General features: G+C 44.2%; 1 protein-coding gene across 1 annotated transcript; it reads right to left on the minus strand.

Moving 5' to 3' along the window:
* Positions 1 to 6,367: 6,367 nt before the first annotated feature.
* On the minus strand, positions 6,368 to 10,739 carry LOC128143181 (prolactin-like). The gene is made up of 5 exons (XM_052790165.1): positions 10,647 to 10,739; positions 10,412 to 10,563; positions 10,171 to 10,278; positions 8,608 to 8,787; positions 6,368 to 6,886 (listed from the first exon to the last, which is right to left on the minus strand). Exons 1-5 carry the CDS (start codon positions 10,675 to 10,677, stop codon positions 6,692 to 6,694), a joined length of 666 nt encoding a protein of 221 aa, XP_052646125.1. The 5' UTR covers positions 10,678 to 10,739; the 3' UTR covers positions 6,368 to 6,691.
* Between the last annotated feature and the right edge of the window lie 1,655 nt (positions 10,740 to 12,394).

Genomic DNA, 12,394 nt, shown 5'->3' on the forward strand with positions numbered 1-12,394 from the left:
GGACAGTATTCTGTGTAATACAGGTAGCCTCAAATTATATTAGAACTGCTTTACTTAAAATGATTTGCTTTCTTCATCTACTTTAAGGAAATCACTCTATGAATTTAAGTATCATTTCTTGTTTATTTGCAAGGCTTTATAGCTCAAAACAGGAGCAGAATTTTTTTTTCTTTATCATACATTTATGAATGCATTTGTTGAGAAGAAAGACTAAAGGTATTTTATGTTATAGGCAAAACCTTTTGGAGAACATTATGGTTTTATAGGGACTATTTCATTTCTGGCAGATTCATATATTTTGTAGTCAAAAGAGATGATTATGATAATCTAGTCTGGCTTTCCTCATCATGCATGCCATGAATGTTTCTAATTATTCTTGCCTTGAGCTCCAAAGCTTTTTGCCTTTTGGTGGATGATCTACTATTCCCCTTGTTACATTGTATTATCTGGGAGGTGAAGTTTAGATACATTTGCAGCTAAAAAACTTGAGATTGCAGTGATGAAGCTTGTATCATAAACTTTATGCATGATCAGGCAAGTTTTGTATCCTGCCTTGTGCATGTCCTGCCTTCTAAGTGGTCAGCTGTGCAGTCATAGTCTTGCGCTATATGTCATTTCTTTGCATGTGATTGCCTATGCTTGTTTTAAAGAAAAAAGAAATTACAGAAAAATTAAGAAGTAATTTCTTCCTGTGGTTACAAACCCTCATTAGCGTAAGCTGCCTAGATACCTACCCTCAGAAGGCACTTGAACACGTTTAGTATGCCATGTGTTATATGCTATTCAGTAACATCAGAAGTTTATTCCTATCTTGCAATTGAAATGCCAGAACCAAGTCATATTCTGCCTAAAACCTTTAGGGATGGACAGACTGATTGCATACATGTAGGGATGAATTTACTGTCTAATTGTCCTGTGGAAGTCATAGCCCTGCCCTGTTTGACTAGCTCCTACCTGAAGGACCAGCAAGTATTGGTGGCCCAGATTCTTCTGAAATGGCATTTGCTAGTGTCTTCCTACAATGAAAGGCATGCAGGTATTTCCAAATTACCATCAAATGATCAAATGGAGGTACATGCGTGTGGGGGCATTCATCAGTGCTTCCCATTTTGGAGGAAATCAGTGTATGGTGAGGGTGATTGGGATTTTTCCCTCTCACCTTTCGGGGAAAGGGAGCCTTTACAGCTGCTCATATTCTTTTACTGCAAGTCAGTTGAGCATCAGTGTTAGAAGCAACACTTCTGGAGAGGGGAGATGGGATTCAGAGTGCTCGCTGGGAAATTCTTTCAGTTGATGGTGTTGCAAGCACTGAATGTGAACTGCTGTCAAAACTCTGAAGTGCTAAACAGAACACATCTGAAGCATGTCTCACCGAGGTAAAGATCAAGCAAGGCTGGTACAGAATTGGTTTCACAGTTACAATGTTATATGTGTTTTAAATTGGGCAAGTTCTAGTTTCACTGTAGCCTATTAAAACTTAGGCCATTTCAAGGCCCTCCAAATCTCTTAACACCTCCTACCGCTATTATTCTTCCACAGCTAGAATAAAGTTTCGGTATGCCAGATAAAACATTCTTTACTTGAAAATGCTGATCAAGCTTTCTTAAAAATGCTAAAAGTATACATGTGAATTTTGAATGATACCTAAAATAGTCTGATTCAATTAGTCAAAATGGGTTTAGGCCCATGACACATAAAACCTTGATTCCTCTCATTTTGAGCTATTTAAAGGAGAAGTTTCCCTTCAGTCCGTACTGTGAAAACTTGGTAAATGAGAAACAGCACCCAGTATGAATACAAAAATACGATACAGTTACAGTGCCAGTCTTTTCTGTGTCAAGGATCAAGTAATAAGTATTGATTTTCTTCAAGTAATACACACACACTAGTTATAAAAGAACAAAGAGAGCACAAATTATACGCAAAATCCGCAGCGGGTGTTTGAAATGCTTCGTAACAGGCACATTGCAGAGGTGTAAGGTGTAGAATGCATCTGGTATTATGGAGTGATGTGATAGATACCGGTGGCACCTCACAGTTAAAACCTGTAACGTACTACTCTGACTTCAAAGATATGACCTACTGGATGACCTTGCAGCATGGTTGTAGGGTATCTGAGGTATTTCCTATGTGTGGCATTTTGAGACTATAGTTCCAGGCTGTAGAGTTTTATGAAGGACGTTTGTTGAGGTCCTGGGGCTGGGCAGAGTTCAGGTACCTCAAATTGCGAGCCACAGTTAAAAAAACCCAGCTCTTCAGAGGCCACAAACAAAGCAGATACTTATACTGGCTGGGCACCTCTCTGTTTAGTCTGGCAACTTACCAATGCTAATGTAATACAGAATATGACAGGGAAAGGGAAAAAGGGCTGAGACTCAGTACTTGCTTTGTTACCCGAGGTGCAGACTCCCATGCCCTCCGGCTGTGCTGCTGACAGAGGGATCTTGCTGCCCAGCTGGGCAGCCTCGGGAACAGGAGAGGCTTTTCTCGCCCCACCTATGGGAGATCCCCCAGACAGCTCTGAATGCGGATCCTGAAAGTCTGTTCTTAAGGTCAGGCACTCAAAGGATCTTCTCTGATACCTAATAAGAAGGTGCTGATTTCCTTTTCGAGGTCTGGCTCTCAGTCTTTTAAAAAGTATCACAAATGGTACAGATTATGCAAGTCTACATCAGGCACAGCCACAGTCATGTTTTATTGCGTGTAAAACAACTGTGAGACTGTGAACGTGAGAGGCCAGCTAGCTCCTCCACGGACCTCATACAACATTGCTAAAAGCTGGATTTGCTGACCACACCTGTGTCAGCGCTTACACTTTGGTTGTACAGATTTACAGTATGAAATAATTTTCTAAAAGTTCTCTTGTTTTTATTGATTCTTTGCCAAACAGGAATTAATTGTTTTGATCTGCTGAGGAGAACAGGACTGCTTTAAGACACAAAACCGCATTACTAACTTCAGTGTCAGAGCAATAGTACAGCGGTCAAATGTCACTCCTGAGCTGCAGTAATATATCAGATTTGTTTTATGCGCTGTGATTTACTAGTACTGGGTTTTAAATACCAGTTGCCATCACTGTAGCTGCACAGCTCCTCTGACGAATATATGGTCCACAGTCGAAAGACTGACATAAATTAAGTACATTCACATGCTTCAGCACCCTCTACCAGCAAGACTGTTGCTGATTTTCACAAACCAGAAGGAAAGACAAACCAATTTCAAGAAAGTTAGCTGTAAATTCAGTGCCTTAAGAAAGGACCGGAGAGGAATTAGGGTCCAATTAACTTGAGAATTGGCTTTGGACCGTGGGGAGACCAAAAAGCCCCTGCAGACAGAGGTTCGCAGTGGACAGAATTGCCATTGACTGGAGAAGTCTTTAATGACCGTGTTTCTAAGTTATGTGCCTGACGACTGCTGCTGTGTAAGATAAACCGAGGATCTGAGATGCTCCCCGTGCGGGCTTGCACCTAAATTAATGGCCAGAAAACGGCAACTTCCACTCCTTGTGTTCCCATAGATACTGGTTGTAATTCTCAGCAATGAAGCTGGGCATGGTGGACAGGGATGTCACAAGGCAACACCACCTCAACAGTGATCCTCCAGTACTCACCCAAAAGCACAGAAATTTCGCCTTTTATAAACATCCAACCCTTGAGGAATTCTTAAGTTATTCCAAGTAGTTTTTTCTTTGCATGTCAACATTTGAATGTAATACGGCGTAGCTGAATGTTAATGCGTATCGTTCAAAGGAGACTGTTTCCGTTTGTTTCTGCTTTGCTATGATATGGTTTTAGATAAGAGTTAAACTACAAGTGACATCTGTCACTTAATCTAGCATGCAAACATCAGCACATACCAGATTCAGTCTAAATTTAAGATACACTGTGAAAACCATTTAGCACATTATGAAAGGAACAAAATGAATTTTCAGTCACTGAGAGTGTCTCTGTCATCCTTCATTCTGAAAAAATGGAAAAGTTAACGATGAGGAAATGTCTAACATACAGAAGCAACGGCTAATAACTGAAAAAATGAATTGGACTATACAAAAATGTCAATATTCTAGGGTTATCCTGCAATGTTTCATGGAATAAGGTCTGAAGACCAATGGAGATATTTTTAATTCTTAAGTTTATTTGGCTGACAAGCGAAGTTAATGGAGACAGGTTGTTCCACAAAGGGAAATTATACCATGACTTACTTATAACATACGTTGCTACAGATTGTTGCACGTGAGCTCAGCACTTAACTGGAAGCCAATCCTGAATTTCTGATTTTTCCATTAATTTGCGAAGTTGTTTCTTTTAAGTTAATATTCTCAGGTGCAAATGATGCATTCTCAAACTCCAAAGCATTTGATTGTAGTGCACAATTTTACATTTTCAAATAACTAGTTGCGCTGCTGTCTTGAGGAGAAATCGTGTAGGAGATGAAGTATTCCCCTGTGTAAAAAGCAACCATCACTGGTGTTTCTGTTTGAGGCATCGGTGGCCACAGAGAAAAAAACATGCCCTTTTCAGCCCACCGCTCAGTTGTTTTCTCAATCAAAAGAGGAAGCAAGGCGATGTTGGCAATATAGGAAGGTTTTTGTTCTGCCAACGCGCCTCGCTTCAGCCAAAGGCAAATCTTGAAATATAACGCTAACGAGTATGAATGACTGTGGATTATACTTCGGTGCATTGTTGTTCCTCCTGTGGCACCCGCTTCCTCATTTTCTCTATTTTCACATTTCTCCACAGCAAAACATCCCCAGGGTTTTGCTCTTTGAAGGAGACGAGAACTATTTTTACGATCTGCTCCATTTGCAACATGCTCTCCAGCTTACCCTCAGCCACAACCCCTGGTGTGTCATCCCAGCTGCGCAAATTCCTAGTAGCCATTCGGGTTGATTTCCGAGTCACCTCGCAACTCGCGCTGAGCGCCACCGGCCCCGCCCGCGGGGCACGGGCACTGCGGCGCCCCCTTGTGGCAGCGCGGGGGCACAGCGCGTCAGCCCCGGCCGCGGGGCCCCGGGGAGCGGGACGGGACGGGACGGGACGGGACGGGACGGGGACACTGCCGGTCCGGTCCCGGAGGGAGTTTCCTTCCCTCAGCCTCGTTTGGCTCGGTAACCCCTCCCGTGTCTGTCACCTTTCGCTTCTGTGGGAAAAATGCTGTAACTATTAATTGCTGTTACATCTTCAGCAATCGCGCATAGATGCAGGAAGAGCGGGCATCCTTCTCTGGTTCTGTCTGTTTGCCCGGAGGAGCCTTCCTTCACTATCTTTGGAGCTGTGTTTTGTTTCCAGAATTTCTTCAAAATTTGCACGTGAATGCTGCTATTTCATTATGTGTTTCTAGTATCTTACTGCTTAAAGAATTGCAGCTACTAACTTCTTCAGGGCGGGCGCTATATAACCCCTTGCATTTCTACCACACCTGCCACGACAGGGACCAGATGCGAGTTGTGAACACTCACAGCCTCTAGTTGAGAAAGTACATCAGCTGTCTACTAGATAGTAGATATCTGAGGATATCGGTAATTACAGAGATGTAACTGAAAAGGTTGTTCCTCTGTTCTGCATAAATGTTTCTTTGAAATGTTTTCCGGCCGAGTTTCTCAAGCCCTAATCCAGTATCATTATTAAATAATCATCAGCATTTTACTCTCCATTCTTGCCAGCCCGAGCTCCAGCTACCATCAACAACCATCAAGATCAGGGGAGGCCAGAAAAGAGCATTCAGGGATGAAATAGTCAAGAATATTAAAAATAAATCCATGTGGATTATGTCTGTTCAAATGGCTCATTTAGGATCTGAATGCAAAGATGTTTTGTTCTATAAACAGCCATCAGCACCTCCCCACTGCTAGGAAAATGTGATCGCTATAAGATATCTGACAGCTTTCGGGTTTTTATTTGCTATGGAGTTTGTCATTATTACTGTAAAACCCAAGCCCTGTGCCAGTATGTGTTATGGGGAAGAGGCTTATTGCTACATCAGCCAAGCTCAGCCCTCAGACTGAAATGGTATTTGGACCAGAATTCTGACTTACCTTTCATATAGAGACTTTTCCTTTAGGAGTTTCCACTGAAATCAGTGAAGCTATTACAGGTATAAGAGAGCATTCAAAATGAATAGAAGTGCTAGGAACTAGGTCTTATGGGGCACACATGAAGGCCCATAGAAATTAGTAGGAAGTGTGATGTGAACATAGAAGTCTGCCAGGGGCCTTGCAGTTACATGAACTGATTGACAGCAATACCACTCTTCAGTGTTAAGCAATATTCTGCAGGTATGTATGTATGTAGAAATGGGGGGAAACTTTTTTTTTTTTTTACATAAAAATATACTTTATTGATAGTATATAGATGTATTTGTACCAAGGTTTAACAAACTGGATTCCACTTTCAACTATGTATATATCTAAACTGTGTGAATCAGCTATAATATAGTCTGTCACAGTGTAATGTGCAAGGACATTTATTTATCTACTGCTAGAGTACTCCTTTTTATCTGGTGCATTAACACACATACACACATGATGCTTTATTTAATATTTCATCTGCATAGGTCAACTGTGTCAAGTAGCTGCCAAAGAATTTCAAAACGGCTTTCCTATTACAATTACTGTAAATGTTATAATTTATATATTCTAATTTTTCATCTTTATAAACAACATGCTAAAGACTACCTGTCAAGAGATTACAACTCAACAACTATTTTCTGGCATAATCCTACATTTAAGAATTTTTAAGTAGCTTTGTACTTTATTGGAATCTCTCCTGAAACAGTGAATAAAGTCAGAGTCACTCATCATGTTTGCTTCATTACTAATTGATAAACCAGTGGCTTCAGATGATGCCATTCCATTTAATGAATTGCTGATGATCCCCATAGACTGCATCTGTATTGAAAACAGGAAAAGAAGTACAACTCATAACTACACATACAACAAGTCTTTAAAATACTAGTGCAGAAGTCAACTGGGGCATCACTATGTTGGGCTGTTCGGCTCCAGACCGTTTATGTCCTTATTGAAGATACATGTAAAGCTCCTTACATAGAATAACATTGTCTTTTTATCTTAACGGTATTGATACAACCTTTAGACTAGCCTGAAATGATCTGATATACTAGTAATGCAAGAATACCGGGGTATAACTCCATCTGAGTTTAAGTTGAGGATCCCCTGTTTGGTAATTGTTATTTCCTCTTGAAATAATATAGCAAATCAGTCTTCAGATTTTTTAGCCATTTATTTTAATGAGTTTTGTAAAGGGAAGCTTGTAATGTGAGCATTCACTGGTGCTGTTTAACCTGGTGAACTCTGCAGACTTATCACCTCTCAGAGTAGCAGCTTCACAACAGAACCAAGCTTAGAATTAATGCCTTACAGAAAAACACAGCTGCAAGATATTGGAATGCATTTGCATTGTTTGCTTCATTTTTTTAATTATATTTCTACCTTGTGGTATGTCCATAGTACAGAGGTCAAAACTTCAAAGCTTTCCTTCTTAGTAATTCCTTCAAAGGTGTTTTAGAAAAATAAAATCAGGTAAATATACCAGAAGTGTGTAGCTAGTTTAGAGTTTGATGGATTGCTTCAGTTACAGAATGAAGCAAACGAAGGTCAAGCTTTGAGGTTGAGTACCGCCGAACTTTAAGGCCATTAAGCCAGAACCATGGCTGCACTTGGAAGATGGACTTTCCATTTGTAACTCTGAGTCACCCTAATCAGGGCTGCATTTTAGAGCAGGGTACAATTCCTCCTTTTCTAGTGATAAGCTGCTTATTTTAAAACTTGTATTCCCTGCCTGCATTCATAAAGATAAAAGGTGATCTACTAGTGCAAGATACTAGTTTATTATTAACTTCTTAGTGAAACAGACACTTTGGCAGCATAGCCATTCCAGAGAATGGACATACAGCCCACACTTGTTTAGCCAAAACTACAAATAAGTTTAGATATGAATGCACAAGAAATACAAAGATCAGGACTTCTAGCTAGTAATGAGAAGACAGAAATGGAAATAACAAAAATTACATCCAATAATTTATATATGATCTGCCAGAATTTGGAATGGAGTTTTGAAATTGTTTTGTGACTGGCATCTGACTTAAGCAATGCCAGTGTTGTCTTGAGGAGCTTATCCCAGCATAAAATCGTTGCCTTAGGAAGAAGCTCTTTGCAGCAGACAGCAGTGATACTTGAATTACTTAGAATGTAAATCCAAATAAAGCTGAAAACAATAATTAAGTATTTGTCACAGTCTACCCACATCTCCTCTACTGCCCTAGAAAAGTCGAGCCATTACTGGCTCGCATGTGAAGCTGTAAATGGCTCTAGTCTTTGTACTTGTGTCTTTCCTTCATAAATTTTGTATTAATAAAATATTGCTCTACACATACAGACATATATAATGGCATCTACCTATCTGCCAATCCGTAAACTAAGTCACATCCTTTGACTGAAAAATTCCTGTATCTGTAATGAAGTCCAGCATTGCTGGATCAGAGCCTCTGTTGGCATTAAGGCTATAGCCCAAGTGAGAGCAAGCACGGCCCCCCGCAAAGTCACTCACACCACATGACTAGTACAAATAAAAGCTACATCGAAAATCTTGCCTTTTCTGTTACTTTCTCAACTCCAGCCTTCAGTTCATGTACCATATTACTGATTTGCTTGGCTTTGCTAAGGCTGTCATCAGGTAGCTCTTGATGGTGCTCAATATGCTGGTTGAAGTGGGAAAGTGGTTCTTTCCAGGCTTGCAAAAGTTTCAGTATCAAGTGAGTGAGTTCTTCTCTCTGATAAATTAAAACAGTAAAGAATTTCTCTGTTAGTTTGCAGCAGGTCATATGAACACTGTTAGACAGTCTCACTGTGAAATCTCAGTGGGATTAAGATTTACACCTGCAATTCAGTAGCTTTCAAACATTCAGAACTTGAGGGCCACTCTGCCTCTGGTTATTTGCTTATGTATAAGCAGCACCTGAAAGCTGTATTTATTTGTCTTGTTTTCAGCTTGCTTAGACTCCTAAGCTCTGTAATACCTAAAACTGTGCATACAGCATTAGCAAAATGGTGGCATTCCTGTCAAACTTACTTGGTACTAAAAAAAAAGTTATCAGGAACTCCTAGGTGTCTCAAGAGCCCAGGAATCCTCATCTAGACATCTGTTTGCTGGTATGGAAGCACGGGTGTTTCCTCACACCTGCCATGGCTATCGCTGTGTCGGTTAGAGGTTGGCTGCAGACACGCTTCCCAGAAGGTGCCTGGTCGTCAGGACAGTTGCTTCTCTAACAGAAACTCAATGGCCATAAGACCTCTCTTGCGATGTAAGTTCAGAAATGAGGTTGACTGGTTAAAGTTTCCTAAAGCAGGTAGGACCTCATTTCCCATTGCCCTTCTAGGGGAGCTTCTAAACGCCTTGGGGGAAGCTCCTCACTCCAGCACAACCAAAGAGCAAAACATTAATATTCGTCTCCATCCGTCTCCTCCCTGAGGCAAAAGTTTCTTCCGCTGCTGTATCCTCAACATTACAGTCTGCTTTTTGTCTGTCTAAAGAAACTCTTCCTGCTCTTCTCTAAACTAATAATGATTTTTTTCTCTTTGCCATTACATCTATCTAAAACAATTTGCTGTTCTTTTCCCTCTACCTAACTACCGATTCAGAGATAATGACTGTTACTTTTCTCCCGATTGCTTTTTGTACTTTGCAGGGACACTGATTAATTTAACTTGTCTGTCACACACAGTTTTCTAAATTTGTGTCCCACAGAGATTGCCACAACAAAACCAAAGGGAGGGATGTCTGTCAGTCATTTGGACAAAGTACTACTGCAATACCCTTACTGTGATCTGAGCATATGTAACCATATACACCTTTAAAACGCAACGAACCAACAATTTGGATGCAATACCTCCGTGATGTGCACCTGTTTGGGGTCAACACTTAGCAGCTTCTTCAACCCAAACTGTTGATGAAGCACCGGAGGCAGAAGAACCTCTCTGCCCATCTGCCCAACCGGGGTGAGGGACCACTGCAGCCCCATGGCTGAGACATCTGGGGGCTCTGACGGGACGGGACAGGGCGGGTATTTTCCCCTTTCCTCAGGGGGGAGAACGGAGGCCGTGTGACCCGCGGGGACCCGCCGTGTCGTGTCCCCCCCCCCCCCCGCCCGCCTTACCGGGATTTTTTGGGCATATTCTTTGCCGTTGGGGGTCAGCATCCCCGACGTGTGGCACTTCCGAGCGGGCTTCCCCAGCTCGTTGTCACGGGGAGGAAAGCGTTTTTCCTATGAGGGAAGAAAACCTGAGGAGACACCGAGAGCAACCCGTCCCCGTCCCCCGTCCCATCCCGCCCCCGGTGGCCGCTCCCCGGGCGGCGGGAACCCGTTCCGCGGGCGGCGGGGCCGGCCCGGCCCTCACCAGCTCGGCGTAGAGCGCTGTGGAGAGGCTGTGGATCCTGCCCGAGTGCCGGATCACCCGGTCGAAGAGATCGGCCACGGTCAGGAGGCGGCAACCGGCGTCTCCCGGGGCGCAGACCAGCAACAACAGCAACGCCAGCCCCGCGGAGGCACCTGTGGAGAGCTCGGCGTCGGCGGGGGCGGGGTGGGTGGTCGCCCGGCCCGGCCCGCTCCGCCCCCTCGCCCTCCGCCCTCACCTGCTCGCCCCGCCGCCCGGGCGAGGGCCATAACGCCGCGGAGCCCGCTGCCCGGCTGGGATGGGCCGGCGTTGCCCCGGCGTCCCCTATTTATATGCCGGGTGGGCATGGTGAGTGGTGGGAAACTTTCCTGTCATGACGGGTCCCTCCCTGACGTGCGCAGCCGCGGCCGGCAGGAGCAGGGCTGCCCGCGGCGGGGCTGCCGGCTCGGCGGGCGGGCGGGAGCGTTCCTTTCACCGACGGGACCAGCAGCCTCCCTCCCGCCCCGGCAACCCACCGGACCCAGCAGAACCGGGTCTCCCGGGCTCTGTGGTGGGGCTGTGACAGGCCCACCGTGGGGCCAGGGCTGCGCCGGTGCCACAGGCCGGACAGCAGTGGGCAACGTGAGGGGTGGGAGAGAAGCCTGGCCTGATGACGGTCATCTCTTAACCCGTCTTTTCTCATCACAGGGCTAAGATCAGATCTGCTTGCCCTGCTCCCTGGCAGGGGGTCAGAGGTAAGGCCGCTGAAGGTGACCTCGTGCTTGGTGGTGCAAGCCTGCCCGAAGATGGTTGGCGATGTGTCCCATATGGCTGAAAGGTTGAGTAACGCAGCACCGCACTCAGATCAGGATCCCCAAAGGGGTGCAAGTCCTTCGGACTCGGCTGTGCTGTCCTCCGTTTCTGGGGGCGAGATCCTGAACAACCCTGCAAGACGTACAAGGAAAGAGGAGACGTTTGCCACGAGGCTCACGACTGCTGACATGTCAAACTAGGAGCTGCTTCAAGCTGACCGACGGGGGAACCTGAGCACAGGGTCTTACTGCTGTGTTTTCTGGGTTTTGGTACCTCACCCCTTTGAAACCCACTGGGAACAGCTCAGGGTCTGATAGAGCTGGAATCGGGCACCTTCCCATCCTGTGGGTATTCAGGCTGAGGTTGGCCGGGGGACTGCCATAACTGGCAGCTCTTATGACATGGGGAATGAGTCAGCTCTGCCCTTCTTGTTGAAGTTTTTCACCACCAAGGGAGCAGTCTGCTTAGAAATGAGGATACATCTGACATGAAATTGTCATCTTTCCTCTGTGACTACCCCAGCCACTAGGCTAAAGTCCTGGATCTGTTTCTAGCCCCTGAGTCCCAGTTTCCGTTATGGAAAATGGAAAGACCATACCTCCACCAGAATGATGAAGAACGTCCCTATCCCCTGCCTTTTAAGGAGAGCTGGGTGACTAAAATCCCTTCTGGAGGTGGAAGACGTGAGTTTGACTAGCTCTTGGCCAAGAAGGAAATGACCTTCGTCACCCGTAATCTGTGTGGATGCTAAAGAATTGGTGGAAAACAAGCAAAGGCGGCTGCTTCTCTAGCTGAATCTTAAAAGTAATTGTCATCTGCCACTGCATTCTGCATGAAGTCAAGTGGCATTTCCAAAGGATTCGCATTTTGAAAGTGCCAGCAGAAGTCACTGCAAAGTAGGGCCCTCTTCTTGCATGCTTGTGCTCTCTGCCTGGGTTCTGTTTTCCTTGTTTGCATCTGTTTAAGGATTTGGCTCTTTGTTAACAAGACAGATTTTTAAGTAGGAAAAAAAGAGATTTTAATTTCCTTTTGCCCAAAGGAAGATTGATAAGATAGCATGAGAAGGAATATTCAGATGTCTTTCTCACACAATCTCCTTCATTCATATAGACATCTCAAAGGAAGGTTATTTCTCTGAGAGCTACCCACAAATCCTGTGTCCTTCCAGGGAACTTTTGCTGTGATGTGCATTGA

The sequence above is a fragment of the Harpia harpyja genome, chromosome 6, assembly GCF_026419915.1.
Source record: "Harpia harpyja isolate bHarHar1 chromosome 6, bHarHar1 primary haplotype, whole genome shotgun sequence".
NCBI classification, from domain to species: Eukaryota; Metazoa; Chordata; class Aves; order Accipitriformes; family Accipitridae; genus Harpia; species Harpia harpyja.